The sequence below is a fragment of the Pieris napi genome, chromosome 10 (genome assembly GCF_905475465.1).
Source record: "Pieris napi chromosome 10, ilPieNapi1.2, whole genome shotgun sequence".
NCBI classification, from domain to species: Eukaryota; Metazoa; Arthropoda; class Insecta; order Lepidoptera; family Pieridae; genus Pieris; species Pieris napi.
In genome coordinates, this window is record NC_062243.1 from 10502604 (window position 1) to 10522455 (window position 19852).

Sequence of the window (19852 nt, forward strand, 5' to 3'; positions counted from 1 at the left end):
ATTTTTTAATAATCGATTTTTGTACGCGATTTTTATATTTAAAATAATCGATTATTAATCGATTATTATTAATAGATTTTAGGTGAAATTTGATAGATGTTGAGTATATGCCTTTTCAGTAGCACATTGCAGTATTTTTGTTGTCTTTTTTATTATATGTAACCTTGTGCTATTGAATAAATTTAAATCCCTAATAGTTCGAGGTCCGGGTTATAAAAGACCAGACATAGTGTCGGGAGGTGGCAGATGAAAAATTGACTATGATTGATTTTCAATTGTAAAATATAATCGATTATTTTAAATATAAAAATCGCGTACAAAAATCGATTATTAATAAAATCGATTATTTTTTCACATCCCTACCTTGCACTGTGTATTTGATAATGAACAGGTGTACATCGCTGTGTAAAATTATATTAGTTATAAATGACGTATTTTAAAATTCACTTTAGGTGAATACTTGTGAATCAATAGTAGTGTTCATTGAACGATATCAAGCACACATTAAAAATGTCCAGAAAGGCTGCAGCATCTACTTTAAACCGTAGTATGCAATTATTAAGACCTAAATTGCATTGCTATAGTTTACATACTACAGTGAGTACACTTTTTATATAGTTGTTATTAGACGTTCAGATCCTGATTTTAATAAATTTGAGCTTAGTAATAATAATAGAAACCCATATTATTCTATATAAATTAATTTACATCATAAAAATAGCTGTAAGTACATACATAAAAGAAAATTTAACAATATATTATGAGCAATAGTGATTTTATTGGAAAATATAATTATAAATAATGGCTCTGTTAATAATTATGTAAATAAATTAATTCGTAATTTTAACATACTTTTCAGACAAAGGAAATTAAAATACCAGTACCATGGGGTCATGTCTCTGCAAAACTATGGGGACAGGAAAACCAGCGACCCGTTTTAGCACTTCATGGGTGGCAAGACAACGCTGGCACCTGGGATCCACTTGCACCTATGATCAGTGATAAATTACCGATTCTTGCAATCGACTTCCCTGGCCACGGCCACTCATCGTGGATTCCACCAGGTAGTTTAAAAAAAATTGAAAATATATGCAATAAAAAAATTATGTTTCTTAATGATATTTCATCTTTCAGGGTTCCAATATTCTCCCTGGGATCTAACAAGATTGATACTTACAATTAAAGATTACTTTAAGTGGGATAAAATTTCATTTTTAGGACATTCCATGGGTTCAATAGCTGGGATGCGATTCGCCTGCATATTCCCAGATGATGTAGACTTCTTTATAGCAGTGGACAGTCTTTTTTACGATGACTACGACTTGAACCAAGTAATTGAAAGATTCCCTAAAATATTACGAAAAATACAGTTAGCCCAAACTCGCCTTACTGACGAACCTCCATCATATACGATGGACGAGATTAAGCAAAAATGGCATTTAGGTACAAACAAATCTGTAGCGTTGGAAAGTGTGCAGCACCTCGCACAACGCGGTTTAAAGGCGTCCTCGGCTGACCCAAATAAGTTTTATTTCCATAGAGATGCTCGACTAAAAACCATACTTTTTAATCACGAAAATAAATTATTAGTTAGTACACTTGGCAAGCGCTTAAAGTGTCCTACTTTATATTTCAAACCGATAGACTCACCCTTTGCAGCAGACGAGTATTGCGTGGAATTGCGAGAAGTGGTTGAAAGGAATAATGCGAAATTTGAGAGCCATTTTATCCCAGGAACACATCATGTCCAATTAAATAATCCTGAGAGATTAGCACCGACTATTATAACCTTTTTACAAAAGTATAACTTTGTATAATCGTTACGATTCTATAAAGAATATAATATGATATAATATGTATCATCTCAGACCAATAACACTTGGTCTGTATAACTAAAGTACAAAATAATCAATGGGTACTTAATCAAATTGATAAATAATAATATGCTTACCATTTATTAAACCTTGCATAATAGATTTGAGTAAGGTTTTCTGACTTTGTAAAAAAATTACAATTTGTTATGAATTTCTGCTAATGCATTTATAAAAAATAAATGAATTTAATAATGTTTTATTTGAATTATCTTAGTCTATTAACCTAACTTATTTTAATTTAAAAACGTATTTATTTATTTATGACGTAAAACCATGTAATACGTATAGAAAAATATTAAATATAAGTAGTGCACCAATATACCAAATAGTGATCACACAAACCACAGTACAAGCTTCAGGCAACCTTGAAAATTGTTTGATTAAAGTAACTATGTGCAAGCAATTATGATAAAACAAGCATCAATTATTTTCTAATACAAATTTTTATTACAAAAATGGTTAGCACGAAAATATAATTTATATTTTTACAACTTATTTTGTTCCTGCGTAACAGTACGCTGATACTTAATCTCATGCCAAATATATTATAAGTATAAGGAATATAATTTATATATTTAATAGTATAATATTAACCTTAGTCTGCATTAATAATACTTCTGTGATTGTTTATCTAATCTATTAAGATGTTAATTTATAATAAGCTGCATTGTCTTTGCATTTACATAGGGTAAATTCCATTTCAATGATACAAGAACAAGTCACTTTACCAAAAATAAATTAAGACACAATTCAACACAAGATTTCAAAGGGTTATAATTTATACTCTAATATGTATTGTTAAATTATTATACATATTATGTATGGTTGATAAAAATGTAGAATAATAAATAAAAATATACAAATTGTTTTAAAAGTCATTGGATTTATTAGTTTGCTTAACTTGTCCTTACAAGAATTTATAGTCTTACAGGCTATTGTCATCACATTGGCCAGTTTGGTCTATGCTTGATGCAGAACTACTATGGTAAAGATGTGCCCCCTTTCTCAATGGTAAAACTTTCAGAAGAGCATTGTCCCACTGTTTTCCTTCAGACACCCGTAATATAATTTCAAAAACTGTAAAAAATATGATTTCTACTCAGTTTCCACTACATAGCAAACATAACAAAATGTTTTAAATATCAAAGGAGTTGTTTTGTTTTTCACAGTAAAGATAATGAGAAACTTAATAAAATGCATGTGGGATTTTTTTTCCTATTGCTATAATAATAGATTACAATAGGAACTTTTTACTGCTAGATTATTAAAAAACATTTTTATTAGTGGAAATCAAAATGTAAAGCATTAAACAATGTTTGGCCTATTGAATCCATTAGAAAAATAATGCTTTACTAATAATTCAAAAATCTATTCCATTTTGATATTAACAAAATAATCAAAACAATTAACTCTTTTTTAAATAGACTAAACTAACTAACTTTTCTACTACCAAAAATGTTATGTATAGGGAATATTTTTTACAATCGACCAGTTGTTTTGAGTTCATTGATTACAAACATACAAAATATAGTGCAAATGTGTGATAATAGGCGCCTTATTAAGAATAATGCAAGAGTTAAAGAGCATGAAACGTTTCGGATTTTCAAAAGATTTTTTCTTTCAGCATACGACGTCCCAACACTGGCGAAGAACTTGGATTGGATATCGCTCATGACATACGATTACCACGGGCAATGGGACAAAAAAACTGGGCACGTCGCACCTTTGTATGCATCTGATGATGACGCGGATAAAACCTTTTATGTGGTTTGTAATCTAATAGAAACTAAAGGTTTTTATTACATAGTTATAGCGATTTATTCAATTTGAACAATAAGATTAAACTAAGTTATGTCTGACTGTAGCTTAGACAGTCACTTGTAAATCCACGGTGAATTTGTTTATGACACCTATATTAATCGATATATTATACAACCTTCAAACAAGAAAAGTATCCAAAAAAATTTTATTTCAACTGCTCTGAAATCGACAATGGAAGAAAAAAAATGTTTAGGGATATTTGTTTAGTTCTACTGGATTTTTGTTATTAACTAATAATAAAAACTGAGCTACTGGATAAACAAAGGCGCTTCTAAAAGCAAGTTGATAATGGGTTTCCCATTCTACGGTCAGAGTTTCGCTTTGATGGAGAATGCTGGAAATAGCTTAGGCGCACCATCGTACGCTGGCGGGGAAGCTGGAGACGAAACCAGGGCTAGAGGTTTCCTGTCTTTCTATGAGGTAAATAATAAAATATTCTGATGTAATTTAATTAACCTTAAAAGAGAAATAACAGTTTCTTTAGAATAATGTTATGGTGGGTTATTATGATATTGTAAATTTAAGATTTATGTATGATGTAAGTGCGTGCTCCTTTTCGCCATGCCTATTGCCTACTTCTGATAGAAGCTAAACCATCGTTTTTTATTCGTGTGATTTATTTGTTATGATTGCGTTTTCTTTTAAGCTCCTTGTAAATGAATATTGGCAATGATAGATAGGAAAAAGATTCTTCTTGTCCGTTCTTCGCCCTTGATTTCAGAAATTGCAGTAGGTAAATGTAAAATATTTGCAGAATTTTATTCCATAACCATATTTTTTTCAAATTAAAAAAAAAAATATTCAATACCTTAAATAAATTAATTAATGTGCCGTACTCGCTTTTGACGCCACGCGCGAATCCTAAAAATGCCACGCGCAGACCTATTTTCAGCGTTAAATTAAAATTATAAATAATGGAGATAGAGTTCCGGGAGTTAGGAGTTTTTTATTGGAAATTTCCTCCTCTTTCAGAATCTTTTGAAATTTCTTAAATATTAATAGTTTATTAACTATTGGCAAAAAACGAAATGCCATTTTTTTTTCATATTTAATTGTTTATAACTTTTGCAATTTTTTATGTGCTAATACACGCTTTTGGCACATTTTTCTAGGCGTCATTCCGGATCCAATGAGCTATCGCACACAATTTTAAGAGCAGTATCTCTATTTTGTACCATTTTCAACTTGTCGACTAGACTAGTATATTATTATAAGAAAGTATATTATTATAAATATTTAAAAGAAAAAGATTTATACTTAATATATTTAAGTAGATTTTTTAATATTACGACATGAACTTATTTTCGTAGGAATTTCTCATTTTGTATTAAAGTTATATATCTACTACGCAAATTTATGAATAATTATTTTTGTTACTATTGTATTCTTATCTTAAAACAGCTTTCTCGTATTGTATATAGTAGGTATTTCAGTCATTTGAAATATTTTATCAGAATTTATATACAACTTTAGTCGTTTAAGAGTTACCAGACGACAATACGATGTGTGTAATTTGAGATATTAAATAGAAAATGGTATGACCTCGACTATGTTTTATTGCACGTAGCCTTGAATTAATACATAAGATAAGACAATAATTAACATAAGTATAAAACAATACACGTTGGCAAAATGAAATCGTACTCATGCTAAGCAGATAGCTCATAGAGATCTAAGGTTACTATATAATAATAATAATAATTGTTTCTCACATTACCTACCTATGTCAATAAATGATTTTATATTTATGGACCACCTTTAACCTTCTATTAACACAATAAATATTACAATAAGACGATTTCACTGAAAATATACTTAGATTATTCTTTAAAATAAATTAAAAACGTATAATTTCTCCGGTTCAATATCATTAGTAGGAAAAGGTTTAATAAAAATACTTTCGAAAATTAATATCTAACGATATCGCCTTAGTTTAATACGCTCTTCGATGGTGAGTTTGCAAAACGATTTACTTAATGCTACGATAAAATGTTAAAAAACTGATAATAATTTTTCATATACATGTATTCCTATCAAAAAATCACGCGAGTATCGCTCAAACTACAAACGGACAAAGTCTGATATTGCGTCATCGTTTACCGAAACAAATGACGAACGCGGCCTTGCGAGTCATACCTCTGATTTACAAGTTCACGTTAAAAACAGCATTTGCACTGTGTATTTGCCAATGAACAGGTGTACATCGCTGTGTAAAATTATATTAGATATAAATGACGTATTTTAAAATCGCGTAATCTGTCTATTCTAAATTCTAATGTTATCTTATTGTTCGCATAACCTCACTTTAGGTGAATACTTGTGAATGAATAGTACTCTGTACTAGTAGTGTTCATTGAACGATATCAAGCACACATTAAAAATGTCCAGAAAGGCTGCAGCATCTACTTTAAACCGTAGTATGCAATTATTAAGACCTAAATTGCATTGCTTTGGGATTATTAAGTACAATAATTTACATACTACAGTGAGTATATTTTGTATATAGTTTTCTTTAGACGTTCAGATTTTTAATAAATTTGAGCTTAGTAATAATAGAAACCCATATTATTCTATATAAATTAATTTACATCATAAAAATAGCTGTAAGTACATAAATAAAAGAAAAATGACAATATATTATGAGCATTAGTGATTCTATTGGAAAATAGAATTATAAATAATGACTCTTAATTATGTAAATAAATTAATTCGTAATTTCAACATACTTTTCAGGCAAAGGAAATTAAAATACCAGTACCATGGGGTCATGTCTCTGCAAAACTATGGGGACAGGAAAACCAGCGACCTGTTTTAGCACTTCATGGATGGCAAGACAACGCTGGCACCTGGGATCCACTTGCACCTATGATCAGTGATAAATTACCGATTCTTGCTATCGACTTCCCTGGCCACGGCCACTCATCGTGGATACCACCAGGTAGTTTTAAAAAATATGAAAATATATGCAATAAATAATTATGTTTCTTAATGATATTTCATCTTTCAGGGTTCCAATATTATCCCTGGGATCTACCAAGATTGATACTCACAATCAAAGATTACTTTAAGTGGGATAAAATTTCAATCTTAGGACATTCCATGGGTTCAATAGCTGGGATGCGATTCGCCTGCGTATTCCCAGATGATGTTGACTTCTATATATCAGTGGACAGTCTTATTTACGATGACTACGACTTGAACCAAGTAGTTGAAAGATTCCCTAAAATATTACGAAAAATACAGTTAGCCCAAACTCGCCTTACTGACGAACCTCCATCATATACGATGGACGAGATTAAGCAAAAATGGCATTTAGGTACAAACAAATCTGTAGCGTTGGAAAGTGTGCAGCACCTCGCACAACGCGGTTTAAAGGCGTCCTCGGCTGACCCAAATAAGTTTTATTTCAATAGAGATGCTCGTCTAAAAAGCATACTTTTTAATCCCGAAAATAAATTATTAGTAGGGACACTTGTCAAGCGCTTAAAGTGTCCTACTTTATATTTCAAAGCGATAGACTCACCCTACGCATCAGATGAGTATTCCGTGGAAATGCGAGAAGTGGTTGAAAGGAATAATGCGAAATTTGAGAGCCATTTTGTCCCAGGAACACATCATGTCCAATTAAATAATCCTGAGAGATTAGCACCGACTATTATAAATTTTTTACAAAAGCATAACTTTATATAATTGTTACGATTCTATAAATAATATGATATAATATATTAATGCATCATCTCAGACCAATAACACTTGGTCTGTATAACTAAAGTACAAAATGATAAATGGGTACTTAATCAAATCGATAAATAATAATATGCTTACTATTTATTATACCCTGCATAATAAATTTAAGTAAGGTTTTCTGACTTTGTAAAAAAATTACAATTTGTTATGAATTTCTGCTAACGCAGGGTTGTAAAGATGTTTTATTTAAATTATCTTAGTTTATTAACCTAACTTATTTTAATTTAAAAACGTATTTATTTATTTATAACGTAAAACCATGTAATACGTTTAGAAAAATATTATAAATAAGTAGTGCACCAATATACCAAATAGTGATCACACAAAACACAGTACAGGCTTCAAGCGACCTTGGAAAATTTTTGATTAAAGTAACTTTGTGCAAGCAATTATGATAAAGCAAGCATAAATTATTTTCTAATACAAATTTTAATCAACAAAGGTTAACACAAAAATATAATTTAAATTTTTACAACTTTTTTTGTTCCTGCATAACGGTATTAATTAATACTGTTAAAAAACTTTGAAATAGTGGAATGGTATTCTGGTACTTAATCTCAAGCCAAATATATTATAAGGAATATAATTTATATATTTAATAGTATAATATTAACCTTAGTCTGCTTTAATAATACTTCTGTAATTGTTTATCTAATCTGTTAAGATGTTAATTCATAATAAGCTTGTCTTTGCATTTACCATATCTTGAGGCATCACAAAATTCAATTTCAATGATATAAGAACAAGTCACTTTACCAAAAATAAATTAAGACACAATTCAACACAAGATTTCAAAGGGCTTATAATTTATACTCTAATATGTATTGTTAAATTATTATAATATGTATGGTTGATAAAAATGTAGAATAATAAATAAAAATATACAAATTGTTTTAAAAGTCATTGGATTTATTAGTTTGCTTAACTTGTCCTTACAAGAATTAATAGTCTTACAGGCTATTGTCATCACATTGGCCAGTTTGTTCTAAGCTTGATGCAGAACTACTACGGTAAAGATGTGCCCCCTTTCTCAATGGTAAAACTTTCAGAAGAGCATTGTCCCACTGTTTTCCTTCAGACACCCGTAATATAATTTCAAAAACTGTAAAAAATATGATTTCTACTCAGTGTCCACTACATAACAAACGTAACAGAATGTTTCAAATATCAAAGGAGTTGTTTTGTTTTTCACAGTAAAGATAATGAGAAACTTAATAAAATGCATATGGGATTTTTTTTCCTATTGCTATAATAATAAATTACAATAGGAACTTTTTACTGCTAGATTTAAAAAAAAAATTATAAGTGGAAATTAAAATGTAAAGCATGGAACAATGTTTGGCCTATAATGCTAATAATGCTTTACTAAGAATTCAAAAATCTATTCCATTTTGATGTTAACAAAATAATCAAAACAATTTAAAATCTTTTTTACATAAACTAACAGTAATTTTTAGTTCCGAGGTTAGAAGTTCTTTAGATTACAAAATCTCTTATCTCTGGAAAAAAATATCCAAAACACCCACAAATACCATGTTTAGTTTGTTGTCACCTCTAAATCCCTTTTATTAAAAGTACAGTCATAATCTGTTATAGCAACATGGAAGGGACTACTCATATTAGGTATAATAAAAATATATATAAAAAGCTATAGTTGTAACAGCCGATGACGTTGTTATTAAGCTAATACAATAGGATTCAGCCGGGACCTTTGAATTTTCAATATAACCGGTATGATGATTTACGACGATATCGTTTAGAACGCTAAACGATGTCGTCGTAAACGGTTTTGAGTTTTGACTGTAGTATAAATAACCCACACAACAAATAATGTAATAATAAATAACCCACCATGATCAATTGTTAAAACTTTCCTTGTCTTCATGTTCACATATTTGGCAAGTGGTAACTGAGCATGTCTGATACCTTGTTCAACTGCTATCTTATAACAAAGTCCCTGAAAATTGTAATACATCTCTGATTACACCTATCATTTTCTATTTTTTTTAACAATAATGTTAATTAAAGTTAGCTTAGCTCTAATATATTAAACAGCATTTAATATTTACTATAAAAATATTTAAAAATGGTATTCATATGAAATCATTCTCATAATTCAAATTATAACATTAACTAATTATGCTCCAAATCGTTGGTGGACCAAACTCTGAATAATTATAACTAAGAAATTTGATTAGTTGAATACAAACCTTATGCTGATTATGGTCAACTAAGCCCCCAATGATGTATAAATTATCTTCCTCAAACTTTTCAATAACATTGTCTGATTCACTTGTAAGGTAAACCAACTTTTCCTTAGGAAAAATATCTATGTATGACTTTTCATGGTATTCAATCTGGAAAACAATATCTTTTGTTATTTAAATCTTATTATATAAAAGTTTTTCATCTGTATAAATATGAAACAAACCTACATCCCAGTTCTCATAACCATTGTGTCGAGAAATATCAACTTTTGTTTTTTCTCCAAAACTAGTTACATGAAACTGAAGTGGAGAATCTGATCTTCTATTAATTGAATAACATCTGAGAAGTTGTTTTATGACTTTATACCTATCCTTTTCGCTCATTAAATGATCAAAACTTAAATCTAATATCACTCCTATAAGACTTTTATTTTTCTCTAACTTCATTTTCTTCAACATCTTCCTATTTGGACCTAAATCTATATTTGCTGCACGAGCTTCCCTTTTTCTCTCTTTTGCTCTTGCCTTTTCCTTACTACGCTTTTCAAATTTGTGTTTCTCCCATCTAACTTTTTTTAACCATTTTCTCATTTGATTTTTGTTAAAAGGTCTTGGTAATTCATTTCCATCATCGTCTTTCAGACCTGGATCAACTGTGACATCAAAAAGCGTGTACTGGTGAAAGTCATTATTTGTTAAAACATTATCGCACTTTTCAATTTGCAGATCCATTCTTAAATCAAGCAAGATTGTATCTTATATCTCTTACTTTTTAGTACATTTAGTTTTTTGTTTTTCGTCACGTACATGCCAATTAAATTAAAATAAATAACTGTTTCACGTTTTAATTATTCCTACATCATTTTACTAAATTAAATAACCTATAATTAAAATCAAAACAATTGCACATTTTATTAGAAATTTAATTTTAAAACGTCAAATTTTTAATTTTTACGTCTTAAAAAGTTGGTCCGTCAGAGTCAAGAACATACTGACAGCCGACATTAATGATTAGTGTTTAATAATCATTATTAAACCACAGTCCAAACATACGCTGTTTCTCTGTCGTTGTTTCATTTGACTTCTCGCGCCAATTATATTTATTGATATTTAAGCATTGAATCGGTTACTTGCCTTTAGGCATAGGCTTTAACAATAAAAATAAACCCTTTTTTAACACGCACATGGGCATAAGGTGAACAAATTATTAACATCTTATTCCTTTTCTGTTAAACAAATACAATATTTTAGTGACGAAAAGTCAGATATTTTACTAAGGTTAGGATTATTGTAGAGTTTGTAAATTTAGGTTTAATAATATATTGCACATTTTCAAGTTTTAATTGCCAGCCATAAATGGTCTCGTTTTGACATCATTTAAAATGTTTTTGGTAGGATAAAGTAATAATTCTCCGTAAAAATTTGTACTTGTATACGGATAATTTCAACATATTGTATTTATAAATAAACATTGCTAAAACTATAGGTTACTTGATTGGTATAAAATTATCAATTAATAAACAAGCAAAATACATAAGATTATTATATTTAACAAGTGACATACAGTAGTATAATATGACCTTTCACTGCGTGATAAGATCCACAATCGTCTGCAGAAAAAAATATATTATCTCAATTTAAACATCAGAATCGTTAAATAAGAGCGCATTTTTAATTTTCTATAATAAATAATTTGTAGTGGAACAAATTGCAATGTCGGCGGTAAGTGATTTATTTTTATTTTGAACACTTCTTACTTTAGTTTTTTTTTTGAAACACCTATACAGTATTAATTCAAAAGGAACACATTATGTTTTTAACTGATATAAGATAATAATATTTTTATACATGCGATACTTTTAACGAATAATTGCGCTTACTTAAAACCCGATCCGATTTCGCGTACGAGAACTGAGAAATTCATTTTTTTTATATAACTATTAGCATTTATGATATTGTATGTTTAATAAAACCTGTGGCACTACAACCTGTTAGGTCTGGACCTCAGATTTCTGTCTTTTGTGAAACGTCACGTGTCTACACACGTAACGTTTTTTTTGATCTAAGGCATGCCGGTTTCCTAAGAATGTTTTCCTTCACCGTTGGAGTGAGTGTTAAGTGCGCACATAGTAAAGTTACTATGCAAGTGCATAGCCAGGTTTGAACCTACGACCTCAGGATCGCACCCTGAATCCACTAGGTCAACACTACTCGTGTTTTGAAAAGGTTCACCAATAATTTCAGGATAGGTATCAATTATGGGGAGGTTACTTCGAGGAGGAAGCCTCAACGGATCTGAAGCATCTTAATGACTCTCTTTCAGTGGACAGTCGATTGTTTGCAGAGGATATCCGTGGCAGTAGAGCCTGGGCCAAAGAACTGAACTTATCGAAACATATATCTGATGATATTTACAAAGCTATCGTAGAAGGACTGGATAAGGTGAGAAAAATAAGTTCCATTATTCTAAATTAATACATTTATTCGCATATTTTACGCCGTGTAAATAACTATTTACATTTTACTTCATATACATAATATCATTTAATGTTAGAGATAAAAATAAATTTAAACATAATATACTCAGAGATGTTATCTTTCTGCACTCCTAGATATGAACTAAACCGTACAGCTAGGCTCATAAAATGTTTTCAGGTCGAAGAGGATATAAAAAAAGAATTAGCAAAGAATGGTCGGCTTTTGGATGAAGAAGAAGACATCCATTCGGTGGTGGAAAGCCGACTTCGGGAATACGCGGGTGATGCTGCTCTTCATCTCCACACGGCTCGCAGTCGGAACGACCAGTCTGCTACAGACACAAAATTATGGATGCTTAATTCGCTAAACAAATTATTAAATGAAGTTATTCAACTCATTTCGGTAAATATAATATCCCTATTGTATTTTTAAAATTTCATAATAAAAATACATTATTACTTCTACCCTACGTCCTGGCCTCTTTGGTTTTTTTTTTAGAACAGGGAGCAAACGAGCTGGAAGCTCATCTGATGTTAAGTACCAATTCTTAAAAGGCCGGCAACGCACTCGCGAGCCCTCTGGCATTGAGAGTGCCCATGGGCGGCGTTATCACTTAACATCAGGTGAGCCTCCTGCCCGTTTGTCCCCTGTTGTATTAAAAAAAAGTGATACCGCTGCCTTATGGACACTTGCAATGCCAGCCTTTATCTTTAATTGATCATATTTATTGACACGAAGATCCTCTGTGCCTGACACATGTCGACTATTTTCTTGGTCTAAGATTCCTCACGACTTGACTTTGTTGCATGAGCAAATGCGCACATATAAAAGTCCAGCCGTGAACGCAAGGTGAGAGTCGCTCGCTGAGGTCACTAGGCCCCGGCTCTAACCGGGAAAATTTTAAATTTAAATATATAAACATATGTTACAACCTGAAAATATCAACACACCCACAAGTTTACACTTACTAAGAATTAATTTAAGCCTTGACTTGTTTAAGCTATCGCGGAATATGGCTAAGGAGTATTAAGAATATCCATAGCGCAAAATCATCTGCATCATGAGCAAACCCCACATATACACCTTCACGTACATTCCCCTCACTTTTACACCATCACACAACACAGCCAAATAAGGTATTACTTAGTTAAATGTATTGAATATTTTTTATTGTTTGTTCAATTTGTAAATTTTTGAACATTTTTGTTGGTAAATATTATGTATTCCATCTGTGGCTATATTTCAAGTGTATTTGTTTGTTATTATAAATAATTTTTGTTAGCTGTAGGATTTCGAAATACATAAATAAACATCTTTGACTAGGTAACAATAGTTCGTGCCGAGAATGAGATAGATATAATAGCTCCAGGATACACCCACCTTCAACGAGCGCAACCAATACGATGGAGTCACTTCCTCTTAAGGTGAGAAAAATAATTAAAAGGAAAAAGTATTGTAGTACAACGGTCGTAACGATAATAAACGATTTCTTCTAGGCTCACTTGCTCCGGTACTCTACTTTCAATAACGGATAGCGATTCTGAAAGGAAATAGAAAACTAGAATTTGTTATTCGTCACTAATTTTATAGAGGATTGATTGGAATCAGTGGCGTAGCTACCTAGGGGCTAGGCGGGGCAGTGCCCCGGGGCCCTCAAGCTCAGGGGGCCCTCAAATCCTTACCAGAAATCTCGATCGAACTGAAATTTTGGAAGTTTCTCCCATTTTCAAAATAAATATGACAGGTTGCTTATCCAGTAGCTTAGCATTTTTAAAGTATTTGTATATTTTTATTTGATAAAACCTAATCAGTTTACACAACAGGGGGCCCCATATTTCAATTTGCCCCAGGGCCCTTGGTTGCCTAGCTACGCCACTGATTGGAATAGGCTCCGGAACTACTGGAACGATTTAATCTCTTACCATTAAAATCCTAGTGCTATTAGTGGTAATGAACATAGGCACAATATTTTCAAAAAAATTAGGGATCCGTATGAAAACATTGATAATGTAACCCGAGATGTGGATAAAATAGCAATATAAACCCTATATCGCGTACCTACGTTGGGGAATCTATGGACAATAGAGCAAAGTGATGTACTACATTTTTTTAGAAGACATTATCTAATATTTCCAAAAAAGTGCGACACCATGTCTAACTATAACATATTTAAAGAAATAAGTCAAGAAAAGTTAAAAATTAAAAATTGTAGAAGTCTCTTGAACTCATACTTTTCCAAAACTTTATTTTTTTATATAATAGAGTTACGCCCAAAAAGTGCAATCAATCATCGTAGCCCATGGACACCCACTTTTTGTGGATGCGTTTCCGGCCTTTGAGGGAGGGTCGTATCTCTCAGGGAAGACCCCTACCGGGAGTCAATTCCAAAGTTCGCTAATTCGCAAAAGAAAATGTCTTGTGAAACTGTGGAAGACTTGTTGTTAGACTTCGATATCGTCCTTATTACTTTTAGTACTGGAGGACCAGTATACGGATGCGCTACTCAGAATATAATTTAACTAAATAATAGTTTAATCTCCCGTTAGAGAAAAGTTTCGGTGACTATACGGCCATAATACATTTCTGTGACGAACTCATTCAAAGTATAAGTCACTAAAACGTATAACGATGACATTTCTTGTAGCTATGTGTGGCGTTTCAAAGAAGACGTTTCGCGATTAGAAGAACAAATTGTTCGTCTATCAACATGTCCTTTGGGAAGTGGGGCGATTGCTGGATGTGCGTTACAGATCGATCGCATCAGGCTGGCTCATAGTCTTGGGTTCAATGATATTACACCTAACTCAATGTGCGCTGTTGGATCTCGAGATTACATAGGTATGCGACTAAATTATATGGAAAAAGTATGATAAAACATTGAAAAAAATTACTTACCTTATCATAAATTAATATACATTGTTTAATTACTAATTTAAATTATTATAATTAATTCTCAATATTTCTACACAATACATGTAACTATAGACCAGTGCCGATAATTTTTGAAACCTAAAAAAATTACAGTAGGATGAAACCCATTAGAAAAGCAGGGGAATATGATCAAAATGAAAGGAAAAATAAATTACGGTCGATCTGAGGTCGGGAAGGGGTAGGGGGGGAGTTTTAAGAGTAAAAAACGGTTTATCTCGATTTCCGGCAAAACTACAAGTCCTATCGAAGAAAGTTAAATGGTAAAGTTGGAGGTAATAAAAAGATCTAAATCTTTTGTATTCACACATTTTTCACATAACCTCAAAATTTATGTGAAAAATTCAAAAAACCAAGTTTTTGGTTTTTTATTTTTATCTTTAACAAAAATAATTTTTTTTTAACGAAATTTGGTGAAAACTTACCTTTCTGTGTCCCAAATACACTGTAATTTATTTGATTAAAAATATTTATTTGTTCACCTTATTTTGAATTAATATCGAAAAAACACCCTAATTTTCAATCGAAAATTCTGACGTCAAAATTTCAGCTTTTTTCAAAAAGTTGGTGTGCTTTCAGTTCGTTGAAATCTCTTCTTTTCTATGGTAAAAAAATATATATATATTACCATAGTAAATCTTCTCAGAAAACGCAAAAAATCGTATGCAGTAACGCCCAGACCTGTCATCCCCTTCCTTACTTCTCTATGAAATACGAAAATTTTAGCCCATCTAAAGGTTAAATTTTTTTTTAGGTCACTCAGGTATATATAAGTTATCTTAAAATAGTAATAAATAGGCATCTGATTATAATTTAAAGAAGATTCATAGAGAAGTAGGGAAGGGGATGACAGGTCTGGGCGTTACTGCATACGATTTTTTGCGTTTTCTGAGAAGATTTACTATGGTAATATATATATATTTTTTTACCATAGAAAAGAAGAGATTTCAACGAACTGAAAGCACACCAACTTTTTGAAAAAAGCTGAAATTTTGACGTCAGAATTTTCGATTGAAAATTAGGGTGTTTTTTCGATATTAATTCAAAATAAGGTGAACAAATAAATATTTTTAATCAAATAAATTACAGTGTATTTGGGACACAGAAAGGTAAGTTTTCACCAAATTTCGTTAAAAAAAAATTATTTTTGTTAAAGATAAAAATAAAAAACCAAAAACTTGGTTTTTTTAATTTTTCACATAAATTTTGAGGTTATGTGAAAAATGTGTGAATACAAAAGATTTAGATCTTTTTATTACCTCCAACTTTACCATTTAACTTTCTTCGATAGGACTTGTAGTTTTGCCGGAAATCGAGATAAACCGTTTTTTACCCTTAAAACTCCCCCCCTACCCCTTCCCGACTTCAGATCGACCGTAATTTATTTTTCCTTTCATTTTGATCATATTCCCCTGCTTTTCTAATGGGTTTCATCCTACTGTAATTTTTTTCACTTTTTATTTATTTTAAAGGCTATCTGCACTGGTCTACTAGGAAGACAGACTTCAGAAATACGTTCTCACTACATCGCCTGGGATAGGTGTTTGTTTGTAATCCGTTTTTTTGAAATAAAAATATGTATGAGGCCATGACGTGGAGAAATATTGAACGCTGATATCTATGTAAAAGAATTTGATGAAAATATTCAGACCGTTAAAATTAGAGCCAGCACTTTTAATGTTTGAATTTTTTTTCTTTATCCCATACTTCAACTATCTTAGCTTTAGACATTGAGACCCATCGTAGAAAATGAATAAGTGTTGGTCTAGCTGTCCACCTTATAATACACAATCAATGAAACATGGACATTTGTCTGCTCTATTGAATAAACATATGTATAATAGCTTTTATGCTGATTAAGTTACATCTATATTACATGAAATAAAAATGTTTTTCATGTATCCTTTATTAGGTTAGTTTGTTTTTTGTTCCTGTTTAGTTCTTTCTTTCCTACCTTTTCTAATTTAATAAAAAAAAAATCTTTTCTCATAGTGGTTGCCTGGAAGAGATAGCTCGAAAGCGATAAGCCCGCCAGTTGCCCTCCTTTTTATTGAATTATGTTCAATTTTTATATTGTAATGCAACGAAGTGTTAATAACTAATAAATAAAAGATAAAATACCTTACAGTAATCGCAGTCCAAATGTGCGTCGAAACCGATAAAGGCCTACTCCAGCTTTTTCCGTTCTGCTTTCTGCTCTCTCATTGTCTTAGATTTCCTTATACACTGGTATCTTTATTAATCGATTACAGTACATCAAACATAAACATATAGAAATTTCCTATCTACAAAATGTTTCCATGAATTGTTGTTTCAGTTGAGTTTTTAAATTGGTCTGCCTTATGTGGATTGCATCTGAGTCGGTTCGCGGAGGACCTGATAATTTACAGTACCCAAGAATTTGGAATTGTACAGTTATCGGACAAATTCTCCACTGGTTCGAGTCTGATGCCTCAGAAGAGGAACCCAGATGGATTGGAGCTGATAAGGGGAGCTGCTGGATTACTGTTGGGGGACAGTTTCTCATTCGCTTGTACTTTAAAAGGATTGCCGAGTACCTATAACAAAGATTTGCAGGTGGACAAAGAGATCATGTTTAGGTCTTATGACAGACTGATGCATTGTATACGGGTCATGAATGGAACAATCAAGACTATGACTGTAAGTTGTCCAAGATTTTTTAAAGCTAATATGTGATTCTACTTTATACGACTAAAAGGAAAAAATTGAACCTAACCAAAGGGAAACCTAAAATTATTTTATTTATGCTCTCAAACATCATGTAAAAAAGGAACAAAAAAATCATGTGTCCAATTCACACGTGGTAGAAGTGAAACCTTCAAAAACAAAGTTTTTATAATTAAAATATGTAAATTAGACTTTTTCTCTATTTGAATGTAGGATCTTTTCTTTAAAAAAATATATATTTTAATGTTAGATTTTTATTTATAACTTTAATATCAATCTTTAATTTGGTAAAAACTAAAATAATAAAAGTTTGAAATAAATTCACAAGATCCAACGTGGTAGAAAATGAGATAGGAAGCATTATACAGTGTAACTTTTAATTAAGTGTAGTACGAAGTTTTCACTTCAAAAAGTTTCTATAACTAATGATTTGTAAATAAAATTGATAAATAATCTAATTTTATAATTAAACTACTTACTTGACTTACTTATTTAATTTTCATCAAATGTTTTTTTATTTCAGAAAATGTTCAAATACACACTAATTTAAAGTTTATACACTTTATAATGCCTCCTATCTCACTCTCTCCCACGCCAAATCCTATTAATTTATGTGTCTGTCTCTTTTTACTGTCGCTTTTTCCATTGCATCCGGTTTGAAATCACAACGATTCTAAAGAAGTTTCACTTCAATAAAAAACTTACGGAAATAAGATATACACGTGTGAAATATTATACTTACGAATCAATGTAAATTCATAAATAGAAATATAAAAAAGCGAAAGAAAAAACAATTAGTAAATAATCAAGTACTTTACCTACCTACCCTATTTTCTACATTTACTGCATTGACTAGGTCAAATCTGAAAAGGCAGTCGCTCTGTTGGATCCGGGCATGTTGGCCACAGATGTTGCTCACTACTTGGTGCGTCGAGGAGTGCCATTTCGACGAGCGCATCACGTTGTTGGATCCACCTTACGACGAGCTGCTGCACTTGGAGTGACTCTTCAGAATATGCCGCATGAAGAATACGTTGCAATATGGTATTTTATTCATTTACTTATATAAAAGAAGCGTAATACTTGCCTAAATTGTCTATCATAAGTATTTTCGCTCGAACCCAATAATCAATCCACAATCTCGGATTGAAAACAATCTGAGATCAGACCGTGACAGCCGATCGATCTCCTATCTGCATCCCAATAACCAAACCCTACGAAGACAATCCATTTTTGGCGACGGATAAAATGCTCTTTGTCGTTCCATTTTACCGAGTTTTCACTGATATTTGATAGTCAATGTAAACCAAATAAAGTGAATAAATCCGAACAAATATACATTAAAATATACATGTGTATGTTTAAAACATAACAAATATATAATAATAACAATAATTCATACCGGAATTCCGGTATGAATTAATGTAAACATACTAACACTTAGATTTAAGGTATTAAGCTGTAATTTACTAACGTTGTTATGGAACCTTGTTTTCTGAATTAAACAATTAAATTAAATAATTAACTGTTGAAATCGAGCTTTCGTCACCTGTCATTTTCATACAAAGGTCTATCCACAGACACCGATACGACCTACCATGGATAGCTTGTATCGACAGATGGCTATTACAATCCGTCGATTGGTTATTGGCTCACTTGTTACAACATTTGGATTAAGATTAAGAGTAACTACTTTGTGTTGCTTATCGCGCGTGTTACAATAGCGAGAAGAAATCAATTTAATAATTTTCAAAAATTCTGATTTTAGTCCAGAATTTGGCACAGAAGACGAATTTAAAAAGATATTCTCGTGGGAAGCCAGCGTGGAACAGTATTCGAGTGCGGGCGGGACGTCTCGCGCCGCTGTGCGTCAACAGATACAAACTTTAGCCGAGTGGCTGCAAAAATATAAAAGCTGCTGATTTTTCAATCACGTTAATTACCGCTTTACATTTGGTTAATAATATATTTGAATTGATTATTTGTTTAAATCCTCCGTTATACGGCCAAGCCTTTTAGTAAGATTTAGTGTGCTATTCAGTAACAAAAACTATCAATTCATATTTGTAATCAGAAACGCCTAGTCAAACTTGGGATTAGTCCAAGTGA

At 31.4% G+C, this 19852-nt stretch overlaps 3 protein-coding genes across 7 annotated transcripts; 2 read left to right on the top strand and 1 right to left on the bottom strand.

Moving 5' to 3' along the window:
• The first annotated feature begins 380 nt into the window (after window positions 1-380).
• Window positions 381-7618, top strand: LOC125053096 (probable serine hydrolase). 5 transcript variants are annotated; one of them, XM_047654308.1, is made up of 4 exons: window positions 381-597; window positions 860-1064; window positions 1135-1844; window positions 7424-7618. In XM_047654308.1, the coding sequence occupies exons 1-3, from the start codon at window positions 511-513 to the stop codon at window positions 1815-1817; spliced, it is 975 nt and encodes a 324-aa protein (XP_047510264.1). In that variant the 5' UTR covers window positions 381-510; the 3' UTR covers window positions 1818-1844; window positions 7424-7618. The 5 variants fall into 5 exon arrangements, with proteins under 5 accessions (XP_047510264.1, XP_047510263.1, XP_047510261.1 ...); XM_047654305.1 differs by lacking the exons at window positions 860-1064; window positions 1135-1844 and adding exons at window positions 6135-6180; window positions 6429-6633 and having other exon boundaries at window positions 418-569; window positions 6703-7618; XM_047654307.1 differs by lacking the exon at window positions 1135-1844 and having other exon boundaries at window positions 416-597; window positions 6703-7618.
• Window positions 7619-8330: 712 nt separating this feature from the next.
• On the bottom strand, window positions 8331-10584 carry LOC125053097 (tRNA methyltransferase 10 homolog A). Its single transcript, XM_047654309.1, has 4 exons — window positions 9878-10584; window positions 9653-9799; window positions 9294-9399; window positions 8331-8544 (listed from the first exon to the last, which is right to left on the bottom strand). Exons 1-4 carry the CDS (start codon window positions 10379-10381, stop codon window positions 8393-8395), a joined length of 909 nt encoding a protein of 302 aa, XP_047510265.1. The 5' UTR covers window positions 10382-10584; the 3' UTR covers window positions 8331-8392.
• Window positions 10585-11173: 589 nt separating this feature from the next.
• Window positions 11174-19727, top strand: LOC125052843 (argininosuccinate lyase). Its single transcript, XM_047653874.1, has 8 exons — window positions 11174-11371; window positions 11894-12091; window positions 12305-12529; window positions 13451-13551; window positions 14772-14965; window positions 17373-17716; window positions 18600-18787; window positions 19512-19727. The coding sequence occupies exons 1-8, from the start codon at window positions 11363-11365 to the stop codon at window positions 19663-19665; spliced, it is 1413 nt and encodes a 470-aa protein (XP_047509830.1). The 5' UTR covers window positions 11174-11362; the 3' UTR covers window positions 19666-19727.
• The last annotated feature ends 125 nt before the right edge of the window (window positions 19728-19852 follow it).